Source organism: Micropterus dolomieu, linkage group LG12 (assembly GCF_021292245.1).
Source record: "Micropterus dolomieu isolate WLL.071019.BEF.003 ecotype Adirondacks linkage group LG12, ASM2129224v1, whole genome shotgun sequence".
Classification (NCBI taxonomy): domain Eukaryota; kingdom Metazoa; phylum Chordata; class Actinopteri; order Centrarchiformes; family Centrarchidae; genus Micropterus; species Micropterus dolomieu.
This window is the reverse complement of record NC_060161.1, coordinates 10,080,321-10,105,874: the sequence shown is the minus strand read 5'-3', so window position 1 is coordinate 10,105,874 and position 25,554 is coordinate 10,080,321. Positions and strand designations below refer to the sequence as shown.

At 40.8% G+C, this 25,554-nt stretch overlaps 1 protein-coding gene across 1 annotated transcript in view; it reads left to right on the top strand.

Moving 5' to 3' along the window:
• Positions 1 to 25,554, top strand: part of LOC123980832 (VPS10 domain-containing receptor SorCS2-like) — a 174,441-nt gene that overhangs the window by 67,282 nt on the left and 81,605 nt on the right. The window contains exon 2 of the mRNA XM_046065379.1: positions 14,381 to 14,448. Coding sequence (XP_045921335.1) covers positions 14,381 to 14,448 — 68 coding nt within the window. The remainder of the gene's footprint in view (positions 1 to 14,380; positions 14,449 to 25,554) is intronic.

Genomic DNA, 25,554 nt, shown 5'->3' with positions numbered 1-25,554 from the left:
AAAGTTTGATGTAAAAAAGATCTTATTTCAAATACAAATCATTATTTCTAACCTTGTCAATTTCTTGACTCCATTTTCTATTCATTTCACAACGTATGGTGGTGAATAAGTGTGACTTTTCAGGAAAACACAAAATTGTTTGGGTGACCCCAAACTTTTGAACGGTAGTGTATATATATATTTACATACATATATGAACATTTTCAATACAGGCTACAATAAGAAGCTATGCAAGGCTTTGCATACACAGACAGTAGCTGTTAGTTTAATAAATTAATTGTTGGATTTGTTTTTTTCATGTTGACAATAACAAAAATATCCCCCAGATGTGCTTTAACCATAATGCCTTCTGTGAAAACTATCAACTTATCAATCACAAAATAAGTCTTTATCCAACTAAATATTATAAGTAATTAAATCAGTTGAACTGGCTAATTTAACTACATTAACCTTCAATGTTGCTAAGAGGCTAAATTTGAAGCTTAATAATTTGACTAAATAGAGTGTAGAAAAAGTATGGATGCATTTTTATACATCTATATTTAAAAATTAGGAAATGATGCCCAAGGATGAAAGCATGAATCACTACAATTTGCTAAATAATATCTTTTGCACTTGAGTTGAGCAAACTAAAATGGATGAGGCCTATTTCACGTTCAAGCTATTGGCTAGACTTTATTTATTGCATCTGTTCTCACTGATGCACTAGATGGGGTAGAAAGGGAGAATTACCATCCACTGGCTGGATGAAGGATATGTGGAGTCATGCACATTTCTTTCTTTACAGGAAAATATTATATTTGTCATGGTGCAAACAGATGTAAGCAGACACAATGAGCCTCTCGCACGCATACACTTGGCTCCACTTCTTTCACAGGTGGTCTCTTTCTATTAGTATATTTCCGCCTGTTTCTCTCAGTCCTTGATGTTTATTTTCCTATACTAATATTCCTGTCTGGAAATGTTTTATTGGGGCTTTAAGAACACAATGCAACATCTGTTCAGCTGATAGGCTCTTATCCCTCTACCTGGTCCATCGCTCTTCTTGTAATTCTGTCTTTCAGCTGGGACACTGCCAGTAGTGTCTTTTAGATAGCAAAGACATCAGGGTTTCATTCTCAACAGTCTGCATGAAAGAGATAGAAACATCACAGATCAGCGCTCTGTTTCTGTATTCAAAGGCATCTGCTTTCTGATGCTTCAGCACTTTGGGAGCATATGGTGGTAATGTACTCTCAAGATTAAAGGAACAGTTTACCCTGAGCAGTGATTATCTAGTCGCCCCTGTGTCAGTCAAAATTGCACTAAGGTTTGCGTTATCAAACTATTTTTGAAAAAGTTGTTACTCATTGAGGTTCAAAGAGATGTCTTACTAAGTGCTTACAGTGTCATTTATTGACTACAGAATACTTCAGTTGCAATGAAAGTAGCTGTTTATAGAAATTGGATTTCTCATTTTATGCCCTTGTTGGGATTCTATCTCAATCATGCTCCCTTTAAGTCAATGCTGTGGGATAAAACTGTGAATGAACTATGTTTGCTACAGTAGCTACTTTACTGTTTTAGTCCCCTCCAAAAAATGGTTCATTTAAACGCGGACTAACTGCAAAATGGCAGAAAATGCAGTTTGGTGGGAGAAAGAAAGTAATCTAAATTAGGGAGATTTGGGAAAAGGGATATATTTTGATATTAAGGGGCTAGGCATTGGAATTGAAGGAACATATAATGAAACAAACTGCAGTCTGAAAAAGCGTTAATAGAAAACTGAGTCATCTCTTCTTTAAATAGTGATTTAGTTGTTTTGTTTTTGTATATAGTAACTTGCTTCAGCATTTCCATTTATATGTATATAATGGCAAAATTCTCTGTTGTTTCTTTAAGCTCTATGCAGTGTGTTAACGTCTTTCAACTGTATTGTTTAATTTTTAGACCCACAACTTTATTGTTTTGGTTCACTCTCATTGCGCTCATCAGAGTTGTTTCCAGACCCGGTAGCCAGCTGTTCAGTGAGAATTCTCAGGTAAAACCCACTGTACACTACTTCACCAGCACCAAACAGCAGACAGACAAAGTTAGCAACTCGCTGCTGAACATTTCTCTCAGGAGTGGGTGGAGACTTAGCTAAAAGAAGAGTGACTATTGGACTTGGAATGCAAATATTGCTCTGTATATGCGGGCGTAAGACTAACACATTTGACTTAAAAGGTTAATTTGGTGTTTGCATCTTGTTTCCACTGCCCCCAAGTGGCCAAAAATATATTACTGCAAGAGCTGGCAGGTTTAGACATGTTTTAAATTACCGTCTTAATTATTGAGCACTTGTTTAATTGTCCATGTAAACTACTCCTTATTCTGACGTTCCTTGAGCCTGGAACAACCTTGAGAGACTTGTTAATACTCTTAAACCATCACTATTATTTCTGAAGACCACATAACTACTTGGCCGGCATGGTGATGCAGTGGCTAGCACTGTTGCCTCACAGCAAGAAGGTCGTGGGTTCAAATCAGCCTTTCTGTGTGGCGTTTGCATGTTCTGCATCGGTTCTCTCCGGGTGCTCCGGCTTCTCCCCGCCATTCAAAGACATGCAGACTAGGTTGATTGGTAAACCCTGGGTGTACCCCGCCTTTTGCCTGATGCCAGCTGGGATTGGCTCCTGCCCCCCGCGACCCTGTACACAGGATAAGCGGATGACGATGGATGGATGGACATACCTATTTTACACTTATTCGTAATTATTTCTTTATGTTTTTAAGAGAGCTTTGGCTTGTCAGAATCTTTCAAAATCTCTAACATCGCAGCACCTCAAGCTACCAAAACTAGCCAAAAGGCCATGACAGTCTTGTATAACAACTCTTTCCTAGTTGAAATTCCTGCAGTGCAAATCCAAATATAAAATTCACCACAAAAACTTTTCCACCATGTCTCAGGCTAGACCTGATTGGATGCTTATATTCCATTGGGTTTTACCTTAGGAAAGGTCTGACAAATGTGTCTAGCTTCCAGTTTCTCTGCTTGCATTGTGCATGTCTAGGTAAGGTCATGAACCTTATCAGATTTCCCCTTGAAGAACAGCAATGATTACTTAGAGCCAGGTTAAGTTGGGTCCACAGTCCCAGCGGCCCTGTCCAACCCCATCGCCTCATCCCCAGTTAGCTGCTCAAATCAATGGACAGATTTGAGGGCCAGAGGGTTCATCTCAATCCCTCGGCTTCATCGATTACCGTCCCCATTACATCCCTCACACTCCCAGTCTCCCTGTCCTATTTTATTTCTAATGCCTCACTCTCATGTTTCCCTCTTTTATCCATCTCCAGCCCTCCCCTTTTTTAATCTTGTCATTCTCTAAGTATAATTCTTCTTTCTCTCTTTGTTTCATGCAGTGTCTTCTCCCCAACTTACCCATTCTGAACTCCTTTCTCTTTTCAGCTCTTTTCTATGTCTCTTTGTTTCTTGGTCTCTTGATATTTTCCTTTTAACTTCCCCTCTCCCACTATATCCCATATCTCTCTTTATCGCTTCTTCTCCCTCCCCCTACACACTCTTTCTCAGTCCCAAAGGCCTCAGGCTCCCAGCAGTGGATTATCACACATCTAAGGAACTCAGCTCCTTCAGTCCTGTTGGTCCAATTAGTTGTCAGACCGAGCATCAGTCAATGTACTGGAGTCTCCACTCACTAGCAGGAAAATGTATTTGCATGGATCAATAGTTTGTGGTTAATTGTGGTGTTGATGATAGCCCTTTGGGTTTGCAGTGGGCTTACAGTAAAGTGTGTTACCAAATACAGCCTGTTGTTGTAGAAGAGAATCGGGGGACGATGTACATGAATGTGTCTGATCATCGCCAGCCCTATCTGTTCCAGTTCCAGGCCAATTTGATCAGGGCCCAATTATAGCAATTGCTCAGATATTCATGGGAGAACAGAGGAAGCTATAAAAGATGAATAAAACCGCAGAGACTTAAAGAAGCGTGGAGATCAAAAAGAGAAGCTGGAAACAACAGAAGACCTGTTCAACATGAAAGAGGGGGAGAAAACAACAAAAGATAGTTGAATAGGTAAAAATGGGGCGGTAAGGAGTGAAAAGTTTTTCAAGTTCAAAAGAAGATTTAGACATGACCGATCTTTTTAGATCAAACATGAACGAAGCAAGCACAAATGTTCCATAATGTGCCATTGTAGCAGGGTAAAAACTCATATAGAAACATCAGTTATAACCAACATGTCCTCATACCTAATAGGTAATAGGTAATTTGTCAGTGACTCCCAAAATGACATTGATGATTGTTGAAAAGAACCAGTCTAGTGACAGGCGTACCGGACCTTAAGGACTTTACCTTAGTTACGTGATATTAAACACATGGTTAACATTGTGAAACGGTCGCAGTTTGGTTAGTTTCAGGTAACAAAACTACTTGGTTAGGTTTAGGAAAATATTGTGGTTTGGTTTAAAATAACTATGTTACGTAAGTCACATGACATAAGGTAAGACATGTTCCCAGGTGGCTTTGATTTTAGCTCAGTAGCTCAAATTGTCACTGTGCTTCTAGCACATTTTCATGAGGACACATGGATCAACTACACTGTGCCACTTCCTTCCACAAACTGTAGCTTTCTTCAGATTTAGCATGTGTACATATAGAACACAAGAGGGTGGCTTGTATTTGCATGCTTTCAAATGACTTAAATCAAGTAACAAGATACATCTCATTCCTTTTCATCAACCTCCACTATTAAATAGTAGAATACACAGCTGCCGGGATTTCCAGGGGGCTGCTTTCAATGATAACCTTTATTGAGATTCAAAGACAAGTGTTGACATATTTTTAAAAAACTGAATCTTTTGGGGAATCTTTAGGGGGCTTCCCCTCCTTGCCCCTTTTAATGCTGCTCTGATCAGTGTAAGGTAAAATCAGAATCATGAACAGTAGTAATGCACAAAAGTATGAGAGTAAGACAAATACCAATTGTTTGTCGTATTTAAACAAACATACCAAGTTGTTACAATGTAAAGAGAATTGCATATATATATATATATATATATATGTACAAAAATTATAAAATGATGGATGGATAAAATGATCCAGAAATCAACTATTTTATATGGTGCAGTGCTGAAGATGAATTTAAGAGTCTGACAGCCTGGGGGAAGAAGCTGCTCTCTAGTCTGGTGGTGGAACAGCAGATACCTCTGTATCTCTTGACAGCTGGTAGCAGGGTGAACAGGCAGTGACTGGGTGCAGGCACCTCACCTCACCGATATCACTGACGCTCAGTTGATGGGTACCAATGATCTTCTGAGCGGTTTTATTCACCCGCTGCAGAGCCCTCCGGTCCTGGGCCGTGCACATCCCATGCCAGTTAGTGATCTTTCCAGTCAGGATGCTTTCCATTGCTCCTCAGTTAAAGTTCATTATGATCATATGCAATTTGATTAAAAATGACAAATTAAAACAAAAAAAGTAGCCAATTTTAAGGGAGCTGCTGGTGGCTTTATCTATGTCCACTGCTGTTGCCATGGAAAAAGAAACTCCATTATCCCATCTAAATGTAGAAACCTCTTCAACCACTGTGCATTTTGAATTTCTACACTGAAACTCTTCAGATATTGTTAAAAGTAGAAAAAATAACAAAGTAAAAATAATATGCCTACTACCTACCACAGTTCGTGTGGTATCCAGATGTGCTCCTTTTTCCCCTGAGTGGACAGACTCTTGCATGTGCGGTCAGCACAGGCTGTGTGGGAAGAGCAAAAGGCAAGCAGAAGCAAAGATCCGTGTAATTACCCTCCCCTCCTCTCTGTCTGAGCCGTTTAATGAATGGTGGCAATCTCAAACTACTGTTAAAATGGTAACGAGTTTGTGGGTCACTGGCTGGCCTCAGAAAAAGAGTGTTCAAGGTCCAGCACAAAAATGATGTCAACCAGATGCAACTAGTGGCGGCTGGTGGCCTGAACCATTAGCAGCCATGGGAAGGATGGGAGCAATGGGGTATTATTTGGATGAATGAAGCACTTTATTAAGTAAGCCTGAGTAAACAAATGTAGAGGCACATAAATGTCCTTTGGAGAACCAAGTGGGGTTTTAGACTTCGGAATAAGAATTTTTTTTTAAAGGGTTGGTTCCCCCAAATTACTTACCTGTAATGGTATCTAAACCCAGAACTCATTGGAGAGATTACATATCTCATCTGGCCACAACTACTGGACCATGGATAAGCGGAATATAACAAATGTATGGCCCTTTAAGGGATAAATTTAGGATGAAGATTTGCGTCATATTTATGGGCGTTATTTAGGGTCAAGTAAGTATCCCTTTGCCACCACGACACATTGGTCTAGTGGTTCCAATTTCCACTAGAAGCATTTCAGAAGTGAAGTGTTGTCAAGCATTCTTTTCTTCTGCAGCCACTTTTCCAAAATCGTTTAGAGTTATTCTGCTGACAGTTATACAAGCTGTTGATTATACATTTGCATCTCATTCATAATCGATGGTAACTTTGTGGTTGTAAGAAACTCGTTTCAATTACTGTATTACAGCTCACCATCTTATCTGTATCTTTAGGTTCTCAACAAAATGGAGTCAGTGTATCTGTAAATACAAGATTCTTTTAATATGTACAAAAGGGAGAGGACTCAATTTCTGTCCCATCTTTTTTATGAGTGAAACACATCTAACTCACCAAAGTGACCTTCACATAATCACAATCTTGCCCTTAATAACTGGTTCAGACTAGTTGCTGCACACACACACACTCACACACACACACACACACACACACACACACACACACAGGCTGTGGTATCTATCCAGCTCAACTTGAGAAAGTTATAACAGTATTTGTATGACATCTCAGAGCAAACAGTTAATTTCACATGATAGTACTTTGCCTGCTTACAGGAACTCAGTAAAATTTTACTCTAACATAGTACTTTTTAATTAACAGTTACAATATTAACCTTTTTACCTGTTAATTCATCATTTATTCCCTAAGCAGCGGTATGCAGTACTGGCACTTACATTTTAGTCTTTGGTGTACTAGGACTTTTTCTCAACAAGTCCACCAACCTAAACAACAACATAGACTCATGTGAGCGTATCCTAAAATAGCACCCCTACCAGTGGCGTTCAAAATACGACTCATATGAGCGTATCATGCAATAACGCCCCTACTGGTGGCGCTTGTTAATGCCTCCCAAACCATTTTGAACTCCGTTTCCCAACCTGACTTACATTTTAGAAATCATGTGACCTACATCACATGACATAAACATGTGGAGACCGCAGCACAAAGAAGGTGAACCCCAGCTGCTAGCAGGTCGACATGCATAAAGTCATTGATTTAGGATTAGGCACACACTCCTGTGAAGGTTGGGGTGAGGGTTAGGGTCTACGGGGGGTTGTCAACACCTCTAATGCTGAAATAGTTAGCTATCGATACCAAGCTAACTTTGCTAACGCTATCAAGCTAACCTTGCTAACGCTGCAAAGCTACTGGTACTCTTCCCTGCCTTCTCCATATCAGGTTCTCTGAACACTTACCTGCCTGCTAATCTCTGTCAGTGGAGACAGATGAGGGGAGGAGCTTCGGTGTCTTTCATACAGCTGTGTACATAAAGTAGCTTGTCAGTGTCACTTTCTGTGAACCGACCAGTCGCAGCCTGGATGGGGCAGAACATTAAATAAAGGTTGACAGCCATAGATGTCATTAACACTGGGGACATGTCAGAAGAATTAAAATTTTTACCTATTAATGAAGTTAGATTTAAAGTCAGGGATGGCCATAGTTATTACAATTACAATTCATTCTAACGTGGACATGAATGTCCATATTTCATGACAATCCATTCAATAGTTGTTGGACATTTCACTAAACAAAAAAGTCAACCTGATAAAAAGTAAGATGATAACCATTTAAGTCTTGACCAAAATATAGGTCTACCAGACCTAAGCAATATGGTTCAGTGACACAACCTTTGGATGTTGAATAGAGCAGCAGTGGCTCGTCTCAGCAGCTGGAGCGTGACACAGCTGAATACAGGGGATAGTAAGATGCATACCATGTAACTGCAACATCCCTGTTTTGAATCCAGGCCAGGGACCTTTGTTGCATGGCGTCTCCATCTATCTCTGATGACTGATTTCTTGTCTGATTCCCTACTGTACTCTCCTGTATCAAATACAGGCAAAAATTTCAGTCGACGTTACAGATTGAAATGCTTCATGCAGTGGAGTGTGTGCATCTCCATCACTGTTTTCACGTTTTTGTGTGTGTGTGTGCGTGCGTGTAAGAGGGAGAGAGGGTGAGAAAGATGGCGTCAAAGTGTCAGCCCAAAGTCATTCCCCACATTTAATCGGCGTGGAATTTACTTATGTGCCCAAAGAATATAAATTGGGCTTCTTGTTTTTGGAAAATAGACAACAGCGAGTTCCTCCCTTTTATTACAGACTGTGATGAATTGTTTATGTGTGTGGTCTGTTTCTGGAGAATGCAAAGCGCCCTGAAGGGATGAGGAGGGGGGGTCACACACTTGGACGGAGTTTGTATTTCACTGTTTTTGCTTTAAAAATGAAAGAGTGCATTCTTTCTCTAGAGCCTGGGAGTCTGTCTGTCTTTATTTCCCCATCCAGTCCTTTCCTTTCTTTAACGTTCTCCCCCTCTGTCTTCTCCTCAATAGCTGATTGATAGTTGATGGGAATGTCTCATGCACAAACGGTGGTTGTCAGGCTGGAGTTCATGGTCAACTCCGCTATGAGCTTGACTCTCAATGGGGTCTCTTGTAACTCTTGGGTGAAGTCATCCAGGGGTCCCGACCACCCTGTTGACTTTTCCCCAATAAAAGCCATTAGGCTCATTGTCCGCTAGCTTACAAACAAGAAACCCACAGTGGCAGACAATGTGGTTGTGGTATTACAACACTGCTACAATAGAGCATTACTTCCACTACAACTGTTTGATTAGGTCACCAAGTTCATCACAAACGTCCATGCAATTTGCTATCTACATCAACGGAGGACACAGAGACTGTTATCTGTTATTGCTCATGAAAGAAATGAGCCCAGACTTTGTTCACTTTAGCTTGACATGTTTTCCGATACTTGTTGACCATAAGTATGGTCCTGTGATTTATTTGTATTGAATTACAACTGACTGGCATGGCATTGCATTTCCACCAAAAGAGGGGATTTTTTTTTACCACTATGTTTAGATTCTCAGCCAGTGCCAGTTTTGGCCTTTAGTCCAATGAGCTGTAGGTAGAAGCTGCCAAGTTGTAGTCTTAACGCACTGCTCTGTACACTAGAGGCAACAGAGGAATCTGGCTTCTGTGCTGTTCAGCAGTTTTGTCTATGTGGCTAGGTATGCTGCTGCCAAATAAACGCTCTCTCTGCCTCCTGCCAGTAGTGATTTATGACCGAATACATCCTTGCCCGGTCCACTTCATCCCCAAAGAAAAATCATTTTCCAATTGAGCAGAACTTAGGCCTTGAAGACCGACTCAACATGGGGATCGAGAGTCAGAATATTTCACTGGCATTGGCGTTTGGATGAATGATGCATACCTCAGTCTTGTGGGGCTGATAGACTTTAGAGGCAAACTTTCTTTTCCCCTCTTCTTCTCATGCACAAGACAGAGGGTGCAATTTGATGTGAGAAAGCTAAAATTACACAGAAAGGGCCATAGACAGGGCTTATGTGTAACCAACAGGCCAGACAACCAAGTAATGTGCTTTGTGTACTGTACATCTTCAAGTTGTTCTGCTTCATATCTCCAACATGTCAAAATTCAAGTCAGGTAAGTGTACTTCCCCTCCCTGTCCTCTAAACGATGTATTCGATTGATTAATCTGACAGAAAATTAATCGGCAACTGTTTTTGATAATCTGTCATGTAACCAAAAACTCAAAACATTCCCTGATTCCAACTTCTCCTCTGGGGGATTTCCTGCTTTACTCTGTTTTACATAATAGCACATTGAATCACTTTGGAGTTCGGTCTGTTTCTTAAACGAGGCAAGCAAAACACTTTGGGTTCTGGAAAGTATTTTAGACAACTTTCTTTTTATAAACCAAATGATTACTTGATTAATCAAGAAAATAATAAGCAGATTAATGAAAATAATCATTACCTCTAATCATAATCAGCTCTAAAGGTTCTGTATATGAGACTGAACATTAGCATATTATGATATAGTGCAGTGATGGCATCCTGAGCAGAGAATGATGTGTTATCAGCCAAGCTACTCTGTGCTTTTTTTTTGGGAGCCTGTCCCTCGGAGTTCGGTCGATGATGCTCTGAATTTTCATAAATATTGGAGACTGCACGAGGGTGTTAAATCCAGTTGCTGATCTGAATCTTCATCCTCCAGGAGATTCAGCTTCTCCCCTTCTCTCCCTCTCTCCCTAGTTTGTCAGCTCTCTTCCTCTGTGTATTAGTTTGTTCCTGCTCGCTCTGTGACTGCTGTTGTCCTCTTGTGTGTTTGTGTGGAGAGGACGTGGTGTGGCTCAGATCCTACTTAGGTGGCACAATGTCCTCTTATCAAACATGTAAAATTTTAAATACATCTGAGGATGTGGAGCAGAGGTAGCACAGTTACTAATTCCGAAACATGAAAATTCGATGCCACGCCACAGACACTCCATTTAAAGGAAACTCAAAAGCTTTGCAAAGCTTAACATTACTAAGGTCTTTAGATTTCACTGTCCAAATTCAAAGTCAACCTGGTTCTCAAGGAGTTCAGTAAAGTACAGAGCCGGTAAATGGCCAAAAATTCAAAATGTGCATCCCAAGCACCTCCAAAAATATTAAAGATTAAAAATAAAAATTGGTATAATCAGAAAAGGAAGATGCCTAAAATAATGCTAATGTTGCTCTGTATCTGTTGGATGTGTAAATAGACATTTTTTCCTAATCAAAACAACTTCACGAGTTCATGGTGACATAGTTTAAAAACTATGGCTTGAATTTTAAACTGACTGAGACTTACAGCTGAAGGAAAAGAAAAACCAAGATTGGCTTGGTGAGTCACAAGTACGAAGGTAGATCTGATCCTTATGTCAAGGTACCAGTGCTGTTACTTTGCCTTTCTGCATGCATTGTAAGAGTGTCAAGCTTTTCACCAGTATCTCATTAGTATAAGGACAGCTGTGCAGAGGCGGACAGCCTGTTGCCAGAGACACCAGTTGAGTCACAGTAGGCCAACGACCAATCATGGGAACACTTGCTACATGCTGCATCACTCAGAGAGCCTCACGCGGCAGCTCTTTTGCAAATTCAGATATGGATGCCGTCTAATTCCTCAGCTAGAAGCAGATAAAAAGCAGGTTGTACGCTATCTCTGCATCCTTTAAAGCTCTTACCGAGTTTGTTGTCATCCCTGACAAGTAGGTTGCTGCACAGGGAAATGTCCTCTGTTCCGGTTTTCTGGACCCTATAAATATCTTTGGAAGCCAAGCTCCACCAGGGTTGGAACTTCTTAGTTTGGGTTTGAGACACCTAGACACTGAGTGGCTTTCATGGCAGTCTGTGTTGCGGACATTGGTCTAGAGCTCTCAAAGCTCATTCCGTATGTATGCAACAGCTGTGGTACTCCATTTTAACCAACTCTTAGCTTTGTGAGGAAAAAAACTCTTTTAAGCCACGGTTAAAGACCAGCCCCGCCTCAGTGGAAGATCCTATAAAAATTGCATAGGGTTCCTTTTTGAACAGTAACTGCATCTGGCTGCTACAGGCTGTGTGGCCTTGCCCTGACACAAGAGGGCAATATGAAGGCTCTATTTTATCCCAGAGGGTAGGTTTTATAAGGTAAAATGTTCTGAGAAGAGGGAAAACATATATGGAGAAAATGGACCTGCAGCCAGGTATCTTATTAAGTCAGCTGAGTAAGACAGCACAGCTTTCATCCTATCTGACAAAGAAATCGACCAGATATTTACCCCCTTAACTTATTAGCTCATTTTCCAGACTGTAAAATCCTTGTGCACCATAAAATTAAGGGAACATGCAGCCTAAAAATAAGAGCCATAATCGTGTACTATCACCACAGAGAATATGGTGACGCAGGCTGTCTTGCTTTTCACATTAAGATGTATCAGGAGTTTCCATATTGCACAGAGCTTGCAGCTTGACTCCTTGGGAGCAGCCACCTTCAACACAGCCTGCTGTTGGCAGCTGCCTCTGGGTTGGACCCCTCGGCCAATCAACTCCCCTCTGCCTGAAGGCAGACCTGGGCATTTTTCTCTCTCCACTACCTAGAACTGCAAGTTCGCCTGTCAATCACACCACTAGGCCGCCACTGTGCTGCCTGACCCACTGGCTCTTGCCATGGCAACGTAAATCCCAGCAGACCTGGCTGTCAAGAAAAGGAGATCTAAGAAATATGAAAGACAGGAGTCTGATCCAGGTTACACGCATGGGGTTTGTCCATTGTCCTTGACCAAGATGTCTTACTCACATGAATGATGCATCCCTGAATGTTATTTTTATTAGATTTTTTGTGAAATATTTTATAATGTTGCATCTGTCCACTAACCCAAAACATACTCATGCTATAAAATAAAGATTTCATATTCAAATAGCAACATGGTTCATGAGAACCAAAATGATAAATGAAAAAATCTGCTGCTAAAGTTACTCAAAATTACAAAGATCTGCTTATTATTTTCTTGATGCTGATTATTCAGCTTCCAAAAACATGTTCTCATACTATTCTCTGCTCTGCTGCTCTCTTGCTGTCTCCTCTCCTCTTCTCTCCAACAATTAACACATTAATCGTCAAATAATCAAGATTAATGTTACATTAACTGGAATAACTTCCAAACAGGATTAGCATTGAATATTTAAAAAAATGACCAAATAAGCAACATAATGTTTACAACAGCAAGGTCACTATATACTCTATACTGTATACTGGATATTCTTTGTACATATTTACATGTTTATGCTTGTTTAACCGAAATATTAATTAAGTGTTGACTTTTAACTTGCGACGGTTTTATTGCACTTACTCACAGTCACGAGCGTAGTTGTCGTCAACTCAGTAATATGTAGTCATCTTCACTTGGTTCACTTCTCCAATGCTGCCTCTCTGCTCTGCTGACCGCTGACTTTGCTTTTGTGTGTGTGTGTGTGTGTGTGTGTGTGTGTGTGTGTGTGTGTGTGTGTGTGTAGGACAACACGGATTTGTTGTTCACGGTGTAACATTTGCAAATCACAGGGCCCGTCAATAGTGAGTTTACTGCTTCCTTTTGGATTTTAATGCATAAGTGACGCAGGACGTAAGCATCACTGCAGCTTCTAGCATACCTGTAGCTGGCACAAAAGCTGACACAAAAACACTACTTTGGGGACTAGTGCTGCGTTCCAGACAACTTGGAACTCGGAGATTTCCGATCTCCAACTACAAAAACTATCCTGGAACTCCACTTGAAGTCGGATTTCCTACATGAAAAAATCTGTACCAAAAAGTATATTTGTATGTATTTAAATTAAAATAATACATTAACTAGTAACGTATAGGTTATTTATATCAGTTTTTGCAACTAAAACACTGCTGACGGTGCAACTGTGTGTACACTTTGTCACGGTCAGCCATGGTTTTCGTTCACTTTCGGCGTCATGCCCCAAAAATCCCAGTTACGACCGGTCTCGAACGTGGCATAATTCCAGGGACCCTGCAATGTCAGGCCTTCCCATTGGCTGCATGGGCAGTAGCTGGATTTGTGTTTAAGCACAATAGATTATATTGTTATATCCTCCAAACTTTTACTCCCGGAATGGCGTTTTCGTTCGTCCCCCAAACCACTTACAGCTCCTTATTTAGACATGAAGTAGACACACCAACTTTTTAAAAAAAGGTAGCTGTATAGAGCTGAGGGGAACTGCAGAGTTGGGTCATAATTCTCTGTGGCTTTGTCAGTAAAATGTTGAATGTAGAATTCGGTAGTCAGACACTCACATTTTACTTAACCTTCAAGGATGTACACAGAAGTTCCTATATGGAGAAAATCATACATCAGAATATTGTAGGGAAACTTTGGGAAATACAATGAATGAAAGATTTACAACAATAAATATAACTGAGCTGAGTTCAAAATTAAGAGAGATATCTGACTTTTTCATGTCTCATCAAAGTTATAATATGGGGAAAACTAGGCCAAGCCGCGGTGCTCTTAACTTAAGTTAACAGGTTAGCAAGATAGCCTAGCTAACATCAGAGCACTCTGTCATACTGTTTATTGTCATACCATATTCATTAAGTGTTTTTCCTTGTCACCCATGCCCCCTCCCTGCAACGGCTCTACGCACCCCCTACTGCGTTAACCAGTCCTTTTCTTCATTAGTGGCTTATGTCTAAATGTATCTCTCTCCTCTACCTTGTCTTGCAGGTCATCTTGATCCTGACCAAGTACTACCACGCTGACTCCACCAAGGTGCTGGAGAGCTCGCTGTGGAGGTAGGCCAAACGTTTACACCGTGTTTGCTCTTGCTGGATGTCTTTATGTCATGTCTGGACTCATGCAGATCTTTCCTCAGCAAGCAGCTTCGCTTTAACAGCAAGGTCAGTGCAGGTCTCCGTTATCTCTCCGCTGTATGTGCTTCTTCAAGGAGACAAGAGTGATACACAGCGCCGGGGCGGACAAAACATCAGCAGGCAGCAACGAGTAAAGTGGGGGACCGGAGAGTGGCACTGCAAGGCCAGAGCGGGCATCTGTTTGGGCAGATAGTATATCAGCATGGCACAGGGCAGGATGGCGGGGACCGGCAGTGCCAGGGAAAGGGGTCAAGTCTGGCTGGCAGAGCTTATACTATTTAGCAAAGCTGCCTCTTGCCAAAAACACTTCACACTTCTCTCGCTTTTGAGCAACGGAAAGAGCAATGCATCCATTCCGCTCCACTTCACAACAAGCGTATCTTGTGCTCGTATGTATTCTCATGGAATATTAATTTCCTCTTTATTCTGCATCCACTCCCTACCAGCTCCTGGGGTGCTGCTATGTAGCTGAGCATGACCTTCTCGTAGATAAGGATGGGGAGGAAACTTAATTAATTTCAAATGTCCTAATAAAATTTTGAAAATAGACAAAACAGGGCTCGTAACAGTGGCTAAGATTAGCCATCTAGAAGGCATTCGCACAGAGCAAAATGTGTCTGATGGTTGTACTTAATTCATGCCATTCACCTCATTGAGGGCTTCATGACTTCAAAGCTTCAGCCTCTCATTAGCTCTGACTGCCTGTCTCCCTGGAGGGCAGATATGAATAATGTACATATTTTTCTCCTTCCTCTGTTGATGTTTTAATTGTTGCAGCGTATGAATAATGCTGCCGATTCACCGCTGGACAGCCCACTTGAGAAAGAAAAAACACAGCAAGTGGTTGAATTTAATCTGAATTGAACCTAAATTGGCAGAGACTGAAAAAGCTGGCTGGCTGCCTGTTGGCATCATTGTCCAAAAAGTAGAAATTACCATGAAATTAGCATGTTTGCAAGAAGACCTACATGGCTGTCTGACCGTAGAGGTAGGAATTATGTGAGGGGGTGCACCTCAGTTCCTTGTAGCTGTCAGCTTGCGCTAGTGTGTGGACAGCCACAATCCATTGACGTATAGGCTTGGAAATCCCGGGGCTATATGATCAAACAAGGAAGATGGGGGGAAGATGAATGGGTTTGCTGTCTTGCTCTGTCAGGTGGCGTAGATCAAGATGCCAGGTTTCACACAGGGGAAAAGTTAACAGCACAGAGAAAAGTTTTTCAGGGCAGCTGAGTTAATGAACTGAGGACCTTTCAGACCAGCGGTGGTCTATAGAGGCTTGTCTTGTGTCAATAGGCAAAGCACACAATCTGTGTCTTCACAGCCGAGCAACTATAACTGTCAGTGGCCTAGGTGGATTCAACCCAAACAACAGGGTATCAGCCAGTAAGTGTCATTCACTTCTGCCCTGAGAAAGGACCAGAGAAATCATTCAGATGTGTGAGCTGGTAAAACGTGCTTCACTGTGCTAAACCACCTTTAAGACTCACTAGGATGGAGTTTTAGTGTGTCACGATGGCCCCAGAACGATCAAGGATGACATTCACATCTGATGCCAAAAACAACCAGTAAGTTGGTCATTCGATGACAAATGAACAAACTTCATTTGTTGAGTGACGGTCTAGAGATCCAGAAAAAGCTAATGGACTTCAAAATATTTTCTCAAAAGATATACATTTCCTGACATGAGACGAAATAGCATGGCATTGTCATAGCGTCACAAAAAGGGAATAAGAAGGTCAGAGCTGATTTTAGCTGTTTGAACCAGGTTGGGTTCTTTCAAACCATAACCAAGAGCTACCTAAACCTCTTCAGATTACAACCATACAATGTATAGATGCAGAAACCATACTAGTCATGTGAGGTGTTTTTGGAAAAAGCTGTATAGGTCTTGGGAAGGTACAAAGGCTTGTTGAAAAACCTGAAACAAAAGAGGTCAGTAGGTAGGAACTATATTATATAAATCACTTATTTCAGAAAAAAATCCAGACTGCTTTATGCACTATCAAGTGTCAAATTAAGCAGCTTGTGCCTTCTAATCATAACTATAACCACACGTTGTGCCATTGCTATGTTTTTCCCACATTGTTGCCTGTTACTCGCAACGATCGGCCCAAGTTCTTGGACTATAGCATGGTTGATAATAGATAAAAAATAGCTCCAAACACCCCCCCTCACATGTGTAATGAGAATGGGTCTCTATGTGAAGGGAGAGAGGGAAAAAGGGAGTGGCAACTCAGGGTCCCCCTGAGGCTTTACCAGGCAGTTTATGCTGGTCTTTGAAGTACCCAAGTAAAAATATGAGAAAATGTCCAGGTCTGGACACTTAAAATTCTGATGCCCCGCTATGCATCTGTTCAAGTGTGTGTGCTACTACCAACCTCCACTTTGGAAAAAAAATTATCAGTGCATTTATGGGAGTTTCTGGGCAAAAAATCCTGAAGTCATAGCCTCCTTGTGGCTGCATCCCATTGCCTCCATGCTCTCTCTCCAAGAACTCTCTAGCTTTTTCGTGTCTTTGTAGTCGTCACCCAATTGACCCACACTTTTGGACAATGCGTTGTCGAAAGCGATCTTGGTGTTGCGCACGAAAAGTTACAATAAGTTTTGTGAAGATTGAAAAAAGAGAGCTTGAGAGAGAAGTTCAAGACCTGCTTACACACCTTTGCACACCTGGCCAATCACTACGTACAAGTAAGCATGATTTTCAGGTTGTCAATCCGAACAGCACTTTGTTTGAATCACACTGAGACCGTTACTGGGGTTGTAAAGTTGACATATTAACATGAAAAATTGGAGCATCTCTGCGAGGATTGATAACCTGCTTCCTTAAATCTTTTTTTTACATTGTTAAGGAATTGCTCAAAAGCACAAAACAGGTGGAAGGCACTATTTTTCAGTAAAGCTTTTAGTTTCTGGCAATGGCAGACATGGAGAAAGTGGAAGGCTAAACATGAGACCCACAATGAGTTCCAACTCTCCATCATGCTTGCGGACACTTGGATAAATATTTGTCTAATCTGATATTGTCAACTGGTCCTTAAAAACAGATCAAATTTGGATACTGCATCAGAGTTAACAAATGGAAAGGTGCTTGTGGATTACACATAAGGATTTGCCACTGCATTACCACTCACTGTGATGACTGCAGGCTGACAGAACTCTGTTGCTCCATGTTGAGCCATGAAATACTCAGTAAACCTTTTTGATCCTCAAGCTGAAAAGAGAAGACATACACTTCACTTTCTTTGGCTTTGAATCCTCAGTGAAAAGTGTTTCTCAGTTTCAAACGATACATACTGTTGAGTTTCCAATATCAGCCATTTATTGCTGTCCGTTTGGAATTTGATGGATGGAAATGATTGCAATGAAATTGTTTTGATCAGATTAACAGATAATATCCTGATTTCTAGTGGGCTCAATCTAGATTTAAAGACTTTCAAAACCTGGAAATTCTCACACATGCATGGTACATGGTAATGTATTGGACTGTCCCTTTATTTTAATTAGATATATAATGGAATTGTAATTATCTGGGCTCTAATTCAGGTATATTGGATATTGTTTGTGGCGATTGGAAGCTTAACCCTAACCCTACCCCTAACCACAAAAAATATTAGTAATCAGCCTTCAAAATGGAGGTTTTGGTATTTATATACAATTTTTGTACCTTGAAAAAGTTGTTTAACCACAAGTACCCATATGTGTTCAATTTACTCCCACAATAATCATCATAAACTGGTGTGAGAGGCGAAGGATATTTATAATTCATGCCGTCTTCACATGTCTTTGAAGAGGCGAGGGGGGCTGGTAGCCATCACACTGGGGGGTTTCACTGTTCCATTATGGATGAAGATTGTCTGACAGGCCAGCACTTCTATATGCAGTAGATCAACCACACCATACTTCCAAAAACACAACCGTTGCCATGTCTAGCATATATGCTAAATTGCCTTATCAACTGTAACCACAGAGCAAATGTCATTGATATTCAAAATGTAAATGCTTCATTCCAAACTCACAATAAAAGGGGAGTTTGGTGAGGGACACACATGAATGGTATCTCTTTGAGATACATTTTTTAATTTTCTTTTTTTTTTTTTTTTACAGCCAATCCTTTTGAACTGACTGTGTATGGGGATTTGGTACATTGTATGGCATGTCCTGCAACACCAGTGGTACCCACTCCACCAAAACTCGCCCAGTGTTGTTACTGGGGGCCTGGTTTATGGCATGGCCAATCAAACGAAGAAGACTAAAGAAGACAGTCAACAATGTCATCTTACACGTGAATAGTGAACATGACAACATACATAGGATATGCAAATGAACAGAAGTACAGTATACCGAGGATAACTAGTCCAGAGCAGGGGCACAAGAATTCAGACCGGGAATTTGACTCGACCCCAGGCCACCTTGTTCACACAAACACCAAACCGCTACATTTTGTGGACTAACGTTTTTATATAGAGTCTGTGGCAGAGAGACTGCGGGCCTCTCCTCAGACAAAGCTTGGGAAATGGCGACCCCCTCCCCATCTTTAATTTACTTCGTAAATTTCGCTCAATTCCTGGATGTCGATGAGATCATGATTATATTATCTTATCCCATAGACACTCAACATTTGAGCCAAAAGAGCCTAATATTGCTGTTTGACATAACGTCTGACTGCACCAAATAGTTTTTAAAAAAGTCTGTCCTCTGTTTCTGACTCTGATGGTGGGGGGGGGGGACTACTTTATCTCTGAACACACACATGTAGGCTATTCTATGTGATCTCCTTTGGATAACTAATGCAATAAGTAATGTAATATTGTTTCCATTCACTGAGCCTCCCCTGAAACTGTTTGGAGCCCCCCCTAGCGAGGCCCGCCTCACACTTTGAAAATCCCTGGTCTATGGGACAAACCCAGGTACCAAACCAGGTATAGCCTTTGCCATGATCTACTGACTTTTGGGAGTGATCATTAAAGTAGCGTATGTGAACACTGAGTTTTCAAGACGAGGGTGGAGCTTCATCACGGTGCTCACCTGCTACCAAGTCATTTTATACCAAGTTAACATGACCCCTCTGCCTCACAGCGAGAATTCGGTCAATTTACAAAATAAAATACCCTGTACAGACTCTTGATCGTATGTCAACAATAAATACAGTTAAAACAGACCAAAAATTTTTTTTTAACTAGATACCCTAATTAATCATATTAGAAGTACATAAAGCAAGCACTAATCACCAAATCAACAAAATCTAAACATGTCAGCAAAATCACACATGCAAAACGCTCTTATTCTGAAATGCTCCTTGTGGGATGACAAACTAATGCGGGCCACAGTGAAGAAGGAAGTAGAATCACAAAAGGACAAATAACAAGTCATTAACATTGTGCAGGCTGCACACTCCACATCCAGCGGAAGTTGAAGCCGGTCAGAGGACGGAACTAAACCACGGTTCACACGCTGCTTGTGTGAGTCTGGGGTGATAGGCTACGTAGCCTAAGTCCGCCCCTCAGACTTCCCATGATGCATAGTGGGGAAGTGAGCTTTGTTAAAATTTGCTAATAAGTTTGCCATTTGTTTGAAATACAAATGTTACTTCATGATTGATGTATTCTTAAAACGTGTCTGCTTAGAATATGTTTTTTGTAGGTAACTGTTATTGTTTTGGTGGTTTTAACCACTGAAACCATGAGTGAAGGGACTGTTTCATTTGATAAGATGAGTTAAAAGCTTCCTAACAGCTGTTGGAGTGGAGCTGAGGTTCTAGAAAGTGTGTGCTGGTCCAAGCTTGTTAGCTGATCTGTTCAAAATTGTCAATGGCAGGCCACTGGGATTTGGCCTAATTGTCCAGTCTGCCCCTGGTACAGAGAAAGTGAAAGCCTGAGTGAAAATAGGAATAGTAACTTAACGCTGCAGTCAATCATGTATTTTTATTTCAATTTGTTTTGAAGCTGTGGCTTATTGGCTGGAGGGTAGCACCACATCTACAGCTCCTTTCCCACTTTGATGCCTCCTTAATCAGTTTGTTTCAGACACGGGTATGCATACACACACTAACACACACACACACACACACAGTTATTCCACCATTACAAATGTGCTGATGATTAGCCCTCCCTGGGGTCCAGATCACATTTCCCCAAACTAAACCAGGAGAGAGAGCCACAAAGTAGAAACATACGCTTTTGAGCTTGATCAAGACACTGCTTTTCCGCTTTACCTCATCCTCTCCCACTCATCCACTTCTCTCTCAGGTTGATCCTGTCAGTTTTCTGTCTTTCTCTCTCTTCATTCTCTCAGTGCTTCTCCCTTGGTCCAGATGGTCCGGGGTTGCTGTAAATACTTAATCGAGGCAAGAGCATCGTCTTCCCTTCATCCCTATGCCCCCCACCTCCACCCTCCTCCATGCATATTTCACAGCCTGGAGAGAGAGACAGAGAAAGAAAGAACACCCAAGAGAAATCTGCTTGCTACCTAAGATGGCAGGCACTGAGTCTACTCTCAAAACAGAAGTGCTTTGATATAGAACCAGAAAGCAGTTCTCCGGGGTCATACCATCGTGCTAGGTAGAACCAACCATTTCAGAAAGAATCTGTTTAGAACTCTTTGGGGCATTTCAGTTACATATAGAAACCTCAACCTTAAGTGAAGATAGCTTAAAAAACCTTTCTGGGTAAATCTGTAGAGGAAAGAATGAAAAACACAGGTAGAATGAAGAAATCAATGATCTGCTACAGTGATGGATTATTCATTGTGTTTGGGTAGAGCAGAATCATATCTCTATTTTCCCTTCACTATCTTCTACAATCACCAATAACTTGAGGAAGAGAAGAGCCTGCTATCTATATGCCAGCTTTTATGGTTATGGTATTGACACTGCTCACTTTATTAAAGAAAGTCTTCTTACTTATACACCTTCCTTTGTAATAACGGGTCCAAATCATGAGTCACCATCCACCGTAGAAGGCCTAGGTGTTAGGTTTAGTTTTTTAGAAGCAGCAAGAAGTTGCTGGGGACACTTGAGACGCTGGGACCAGAATAAGGAAGAACAGGGGGAAAACATTAACAAAAACAGAAGCATTAGTTACCAAAAAAAAAGCACAAGGAGTTTAACTTTTGGGTAAACACTGCATTGCCATTAAGTAGTTCAAAGCAATTGAGCTAAAAATAAATAAATAAATAAAAGACAGCAGACCAGGAGTATTTAAGCAGGAAGCTTGATGAGCAGATTGACAGCAGGTGTAGAGGAGGACCAGGTGCCAGGAGATATAAACCATGCCCACATCACAAACACACACAAACACAAGAAAGTGGGGGAACAATGGAAAAACACAGGAGAACACTGAACACAACTGGCGTCATGGACGAACCATGACAGTAGGGTCAAATCCTGATTATATATTTGCATTAATGCAAATAATTTGTTACTTTATTTCAATTAGCTTTATTGACATGAATGTTTAGGTTCACAATGTTGTCAAAGTGAAAGTTCACATATAAATATTAAAATGTCATGTATAACCAATAATTAATAATAAAATAAAAATAAAAATTCTTTTTTTTTATTTAAACAAACTAAACAAAACATACCTAACATTGAGAAATATTTTGCTTTTTGACAAGCTAGTATGGTGTCAACACTTTTCTTACTTTTGGACATTTTATTGTGCTCAGGTAATTTACCATTGTGAATTCTCTTTTTAGGGTCAGATAACATTGTAATTTACTTTTTGTTTTGGTCGTTTCTTTCTAGTATTTATATTTTTCTTTTTGCTTGTTGATAATTTTTTCTTTTTGCTTTTCACAAGACAAGTGACTAAAACTGAATACTACTAAGATGAAATTAAAGAGGACCTGTTATGCTCATTTCTTACTCTGGGACACCACAAAGGAAGCTATGAATCGCAGTTTTTAAAAATCACCTCAGCTCATCCTCTGTCATTTTAGCTGCTGTCTCTTTAAGGTCCACCTTCCCTAAATGCCTACTTTCTTCTGATTGGTCAGCTTCCAGGAATCCTGCAGGGGGGCTTGTAAACCGTTGTACATTTTCTCTCGTTTGGTGGGTGTGTCAGAGGTGTTACCCAATCAGCAGCAACCTGTATATAAACACTGCCATAGTAAAAAGGCAATGAAGTTCAGTGAGCTTGCATACACAACAGGGTGTTCAAGGCACCACAATTTCTGTTTAAATAAACGTTTTGCTATGTTTTGTCAGCTGCACCTTCTCATCCTCTTGCCAGTGTGCTCAATGGTATATGACAGCTTTGTCTTTCTTGATATATCTTGGAAAATAGCAAGATGGGGCATTGAATTTGATGAATTTATCAGACCACAAATCAGACAGTTACATTAGTTTAGGAAAAAAATGGTAGATGCTGTGTTAAATGTTTCATTGGGCAGGTGTAGATCTGATCTGATTGGGGCCTCACTGATTACTGTACAAAAACCCAACTTTTATAACTTTATTCACTGATTCTGGTGAATCTGGATGAAATTTTATGGAGAATATATTTTCTGGTTTTCCATCTAATGTCAGCTCTGATTTACAGTTACAGTAGTTTCCTGATGGACAGATATCTTTAAAGTAACAAGAACTTTTACTTTCCCTTCACAGTACAATGTTCTAGTACTCTCTCCATCCCTACAGGCGACAGCTTCCAACAGTCTCAACAGCATGCAGCTGCGTTTTGTGGACATTGGGACTAAAATAAGATTAAATGACCCATCATCAATCTTTTTTTATCGTGTCAGAAATAGATTGTAAACTACACTGAATTCAACAAGCACTTACATTATACTGAGCTACGTTATAAATGCACACCCCACTGCTGGTAAGCAGTATAGCCACTGAAATGTCCCACAAAACAGGATTATAGAAAATCATTTTACAGTTTCAGGGGTTGGCAACAGTTATAATAATAAGCCAGATATGGGAAGTTTGCACATTGTCCAAAAACACAATGACTGCCAATATTAATCTGTTAGGAGATGGAGGAAGATGGAGAGGTGCAGGAAACACTGCTTACTATCTGATTGGACCTAAAATGAACTGGAAAATGAGACAACTGTGCAAGCATGTGGTCATGTATAAAACATAATGCCATTATGTGTGTGTGTGTGTGTGTGTGTGTGTGTGTGTGTGCGCGAGTCATTATTAAGTACTATATGTGGTGCACATGTTTAGCCATGTTTTTGGAATGTGTGTACGGGGAGTCAGTGCCTGGCCATCTGGAAGATGTTTCCTATTTCCTCAAAAGTTCTTCCTGCAAAGACGAGCCACAGGTCCACAACTGCACACAGCTGGAATACACAGAGAGAGAGAGCTCTTTCTGGATTTGCTTTTGACTAACCTGTGAAAGTATATACACACACACACACACACACACACACACACATGCACACACTTTATCCCTCTCCTTCTCCTAGAAGCTACTTTGCAAAAGGACAGTGACTTGTGGACCACACACTGCAGAGCAAGACACTGCTGCAAGAATAATTGCATAACTTATGGTATTTGTAGTTTTGTTGGATTTTAAAGCTCCTCAAAATAAATCTGTGGTCAATGGGCTTGGCGTACTAGTCTTTGTTACCTGTGAGTCAGTGTTACTTGTTCACTTTAATAAAAAAATGTGGTTATTTTGTTGTAATGCTGGTTACTCTTAGCGTTAACTAAGTCTGTAGTACTGGGTAAACTAAGAGCAAGGGAGAAGAGAAGTCATTTACATTTAGCTGATGCTTTTTTCCAAAGTGACTTCAATTGCTATGTATATCAGAGGTCGTACACCTCTGGAGCAACTAGGGGTTAAGAGTCTTGCACAGGGACACAATGGTGGATGGGTCACAATGGGGGATTGAACCCGGGTCACTCACACCAAAGGCAGGTGTCTTATCCATTGCACCATCATCACCAAGGGGGCCAGTTTCTCAGGATAACCGCGTCCACTTGTTAAATGTTCCCTCACTACCCAGTGACAACCGAACACACACACCAACAAAACCACCTCCTCATCATATAACTCCGCCAACCTTGACCTGGAGTAACTTCACAGGCAAGGTGCAACTTGTTGTGTTGTTCCCTATCTGAGCTTAAAGAAGGTAACATCATCAGACAGCATTTGGTACAGAGGTTCCCTGGAGATGAATCCTAATGAACTGGTAATGTGAGAGAAGTCGAAAGGCAAAACGTTGTGCTGGGTTCCCTGACTGTAAAGCAACTTGCAGTCTGCAAGCTTGGAATAATATTACTCTTTTCTTTTACAGCATGATACTGCAATTCCATTTTACAGAACAGAATTTTACAACAACAGCCAAAACCGCTGTCTGTCTACATTAGTCAAAATGTTTTCAGAAAGAAGCAAAAGCTCTGTATTTGTATAGTGTCTTTCTAGTCTTTTTGACCACTCAAAGTACTTTTACACTACATCACATTCACTCACTGAGCCTAAGTGCTCAAATGGAAACTAACATTCACACAGTGGTGGAAAAGCCACCAAGGGAAACTTGGGGTTCAGTATCTGGCCGAAGGACATGCAGTCTGGAGGAGATAGGGATTGAACCACTGACCTTCCGATTAAGGAGCAACCCGCTCTACTTCCTGGACCACGGCCGCATGGGTATGGCAAAAGACAAAAAGGAAAGGAATGGAAAACAAAAAAGCACAATAGAGGAGCAGGGCAGACAGAGAATAGATTGAAAACCAGCCAAGGAATGAAAAGAATGGAGTGAATAATGAAAGAAAAGACTTAGATTGAGGATTAAAATGGCTTTTCAGTACTGAGCATTTATTTTTTCATAATTAATTTATATTTTTTATTTATTTTAGAGATTTACAATGTAGGGTTCAGTTGTTACACTATTAATCATCTCAACCAGGTGGTCACTCTGGGGCAGGGGCAATTAGACTCTTAACATAAGTGATCCGGGGCTGCCAATGATTTTAAAATGTATCTCTCGAACCACATATGGAGAACATGATCTTTTCCTACTCCAAAAAAAAGCCATGAAGTAGGTGATGCGGGCAAAGGTTTCTTC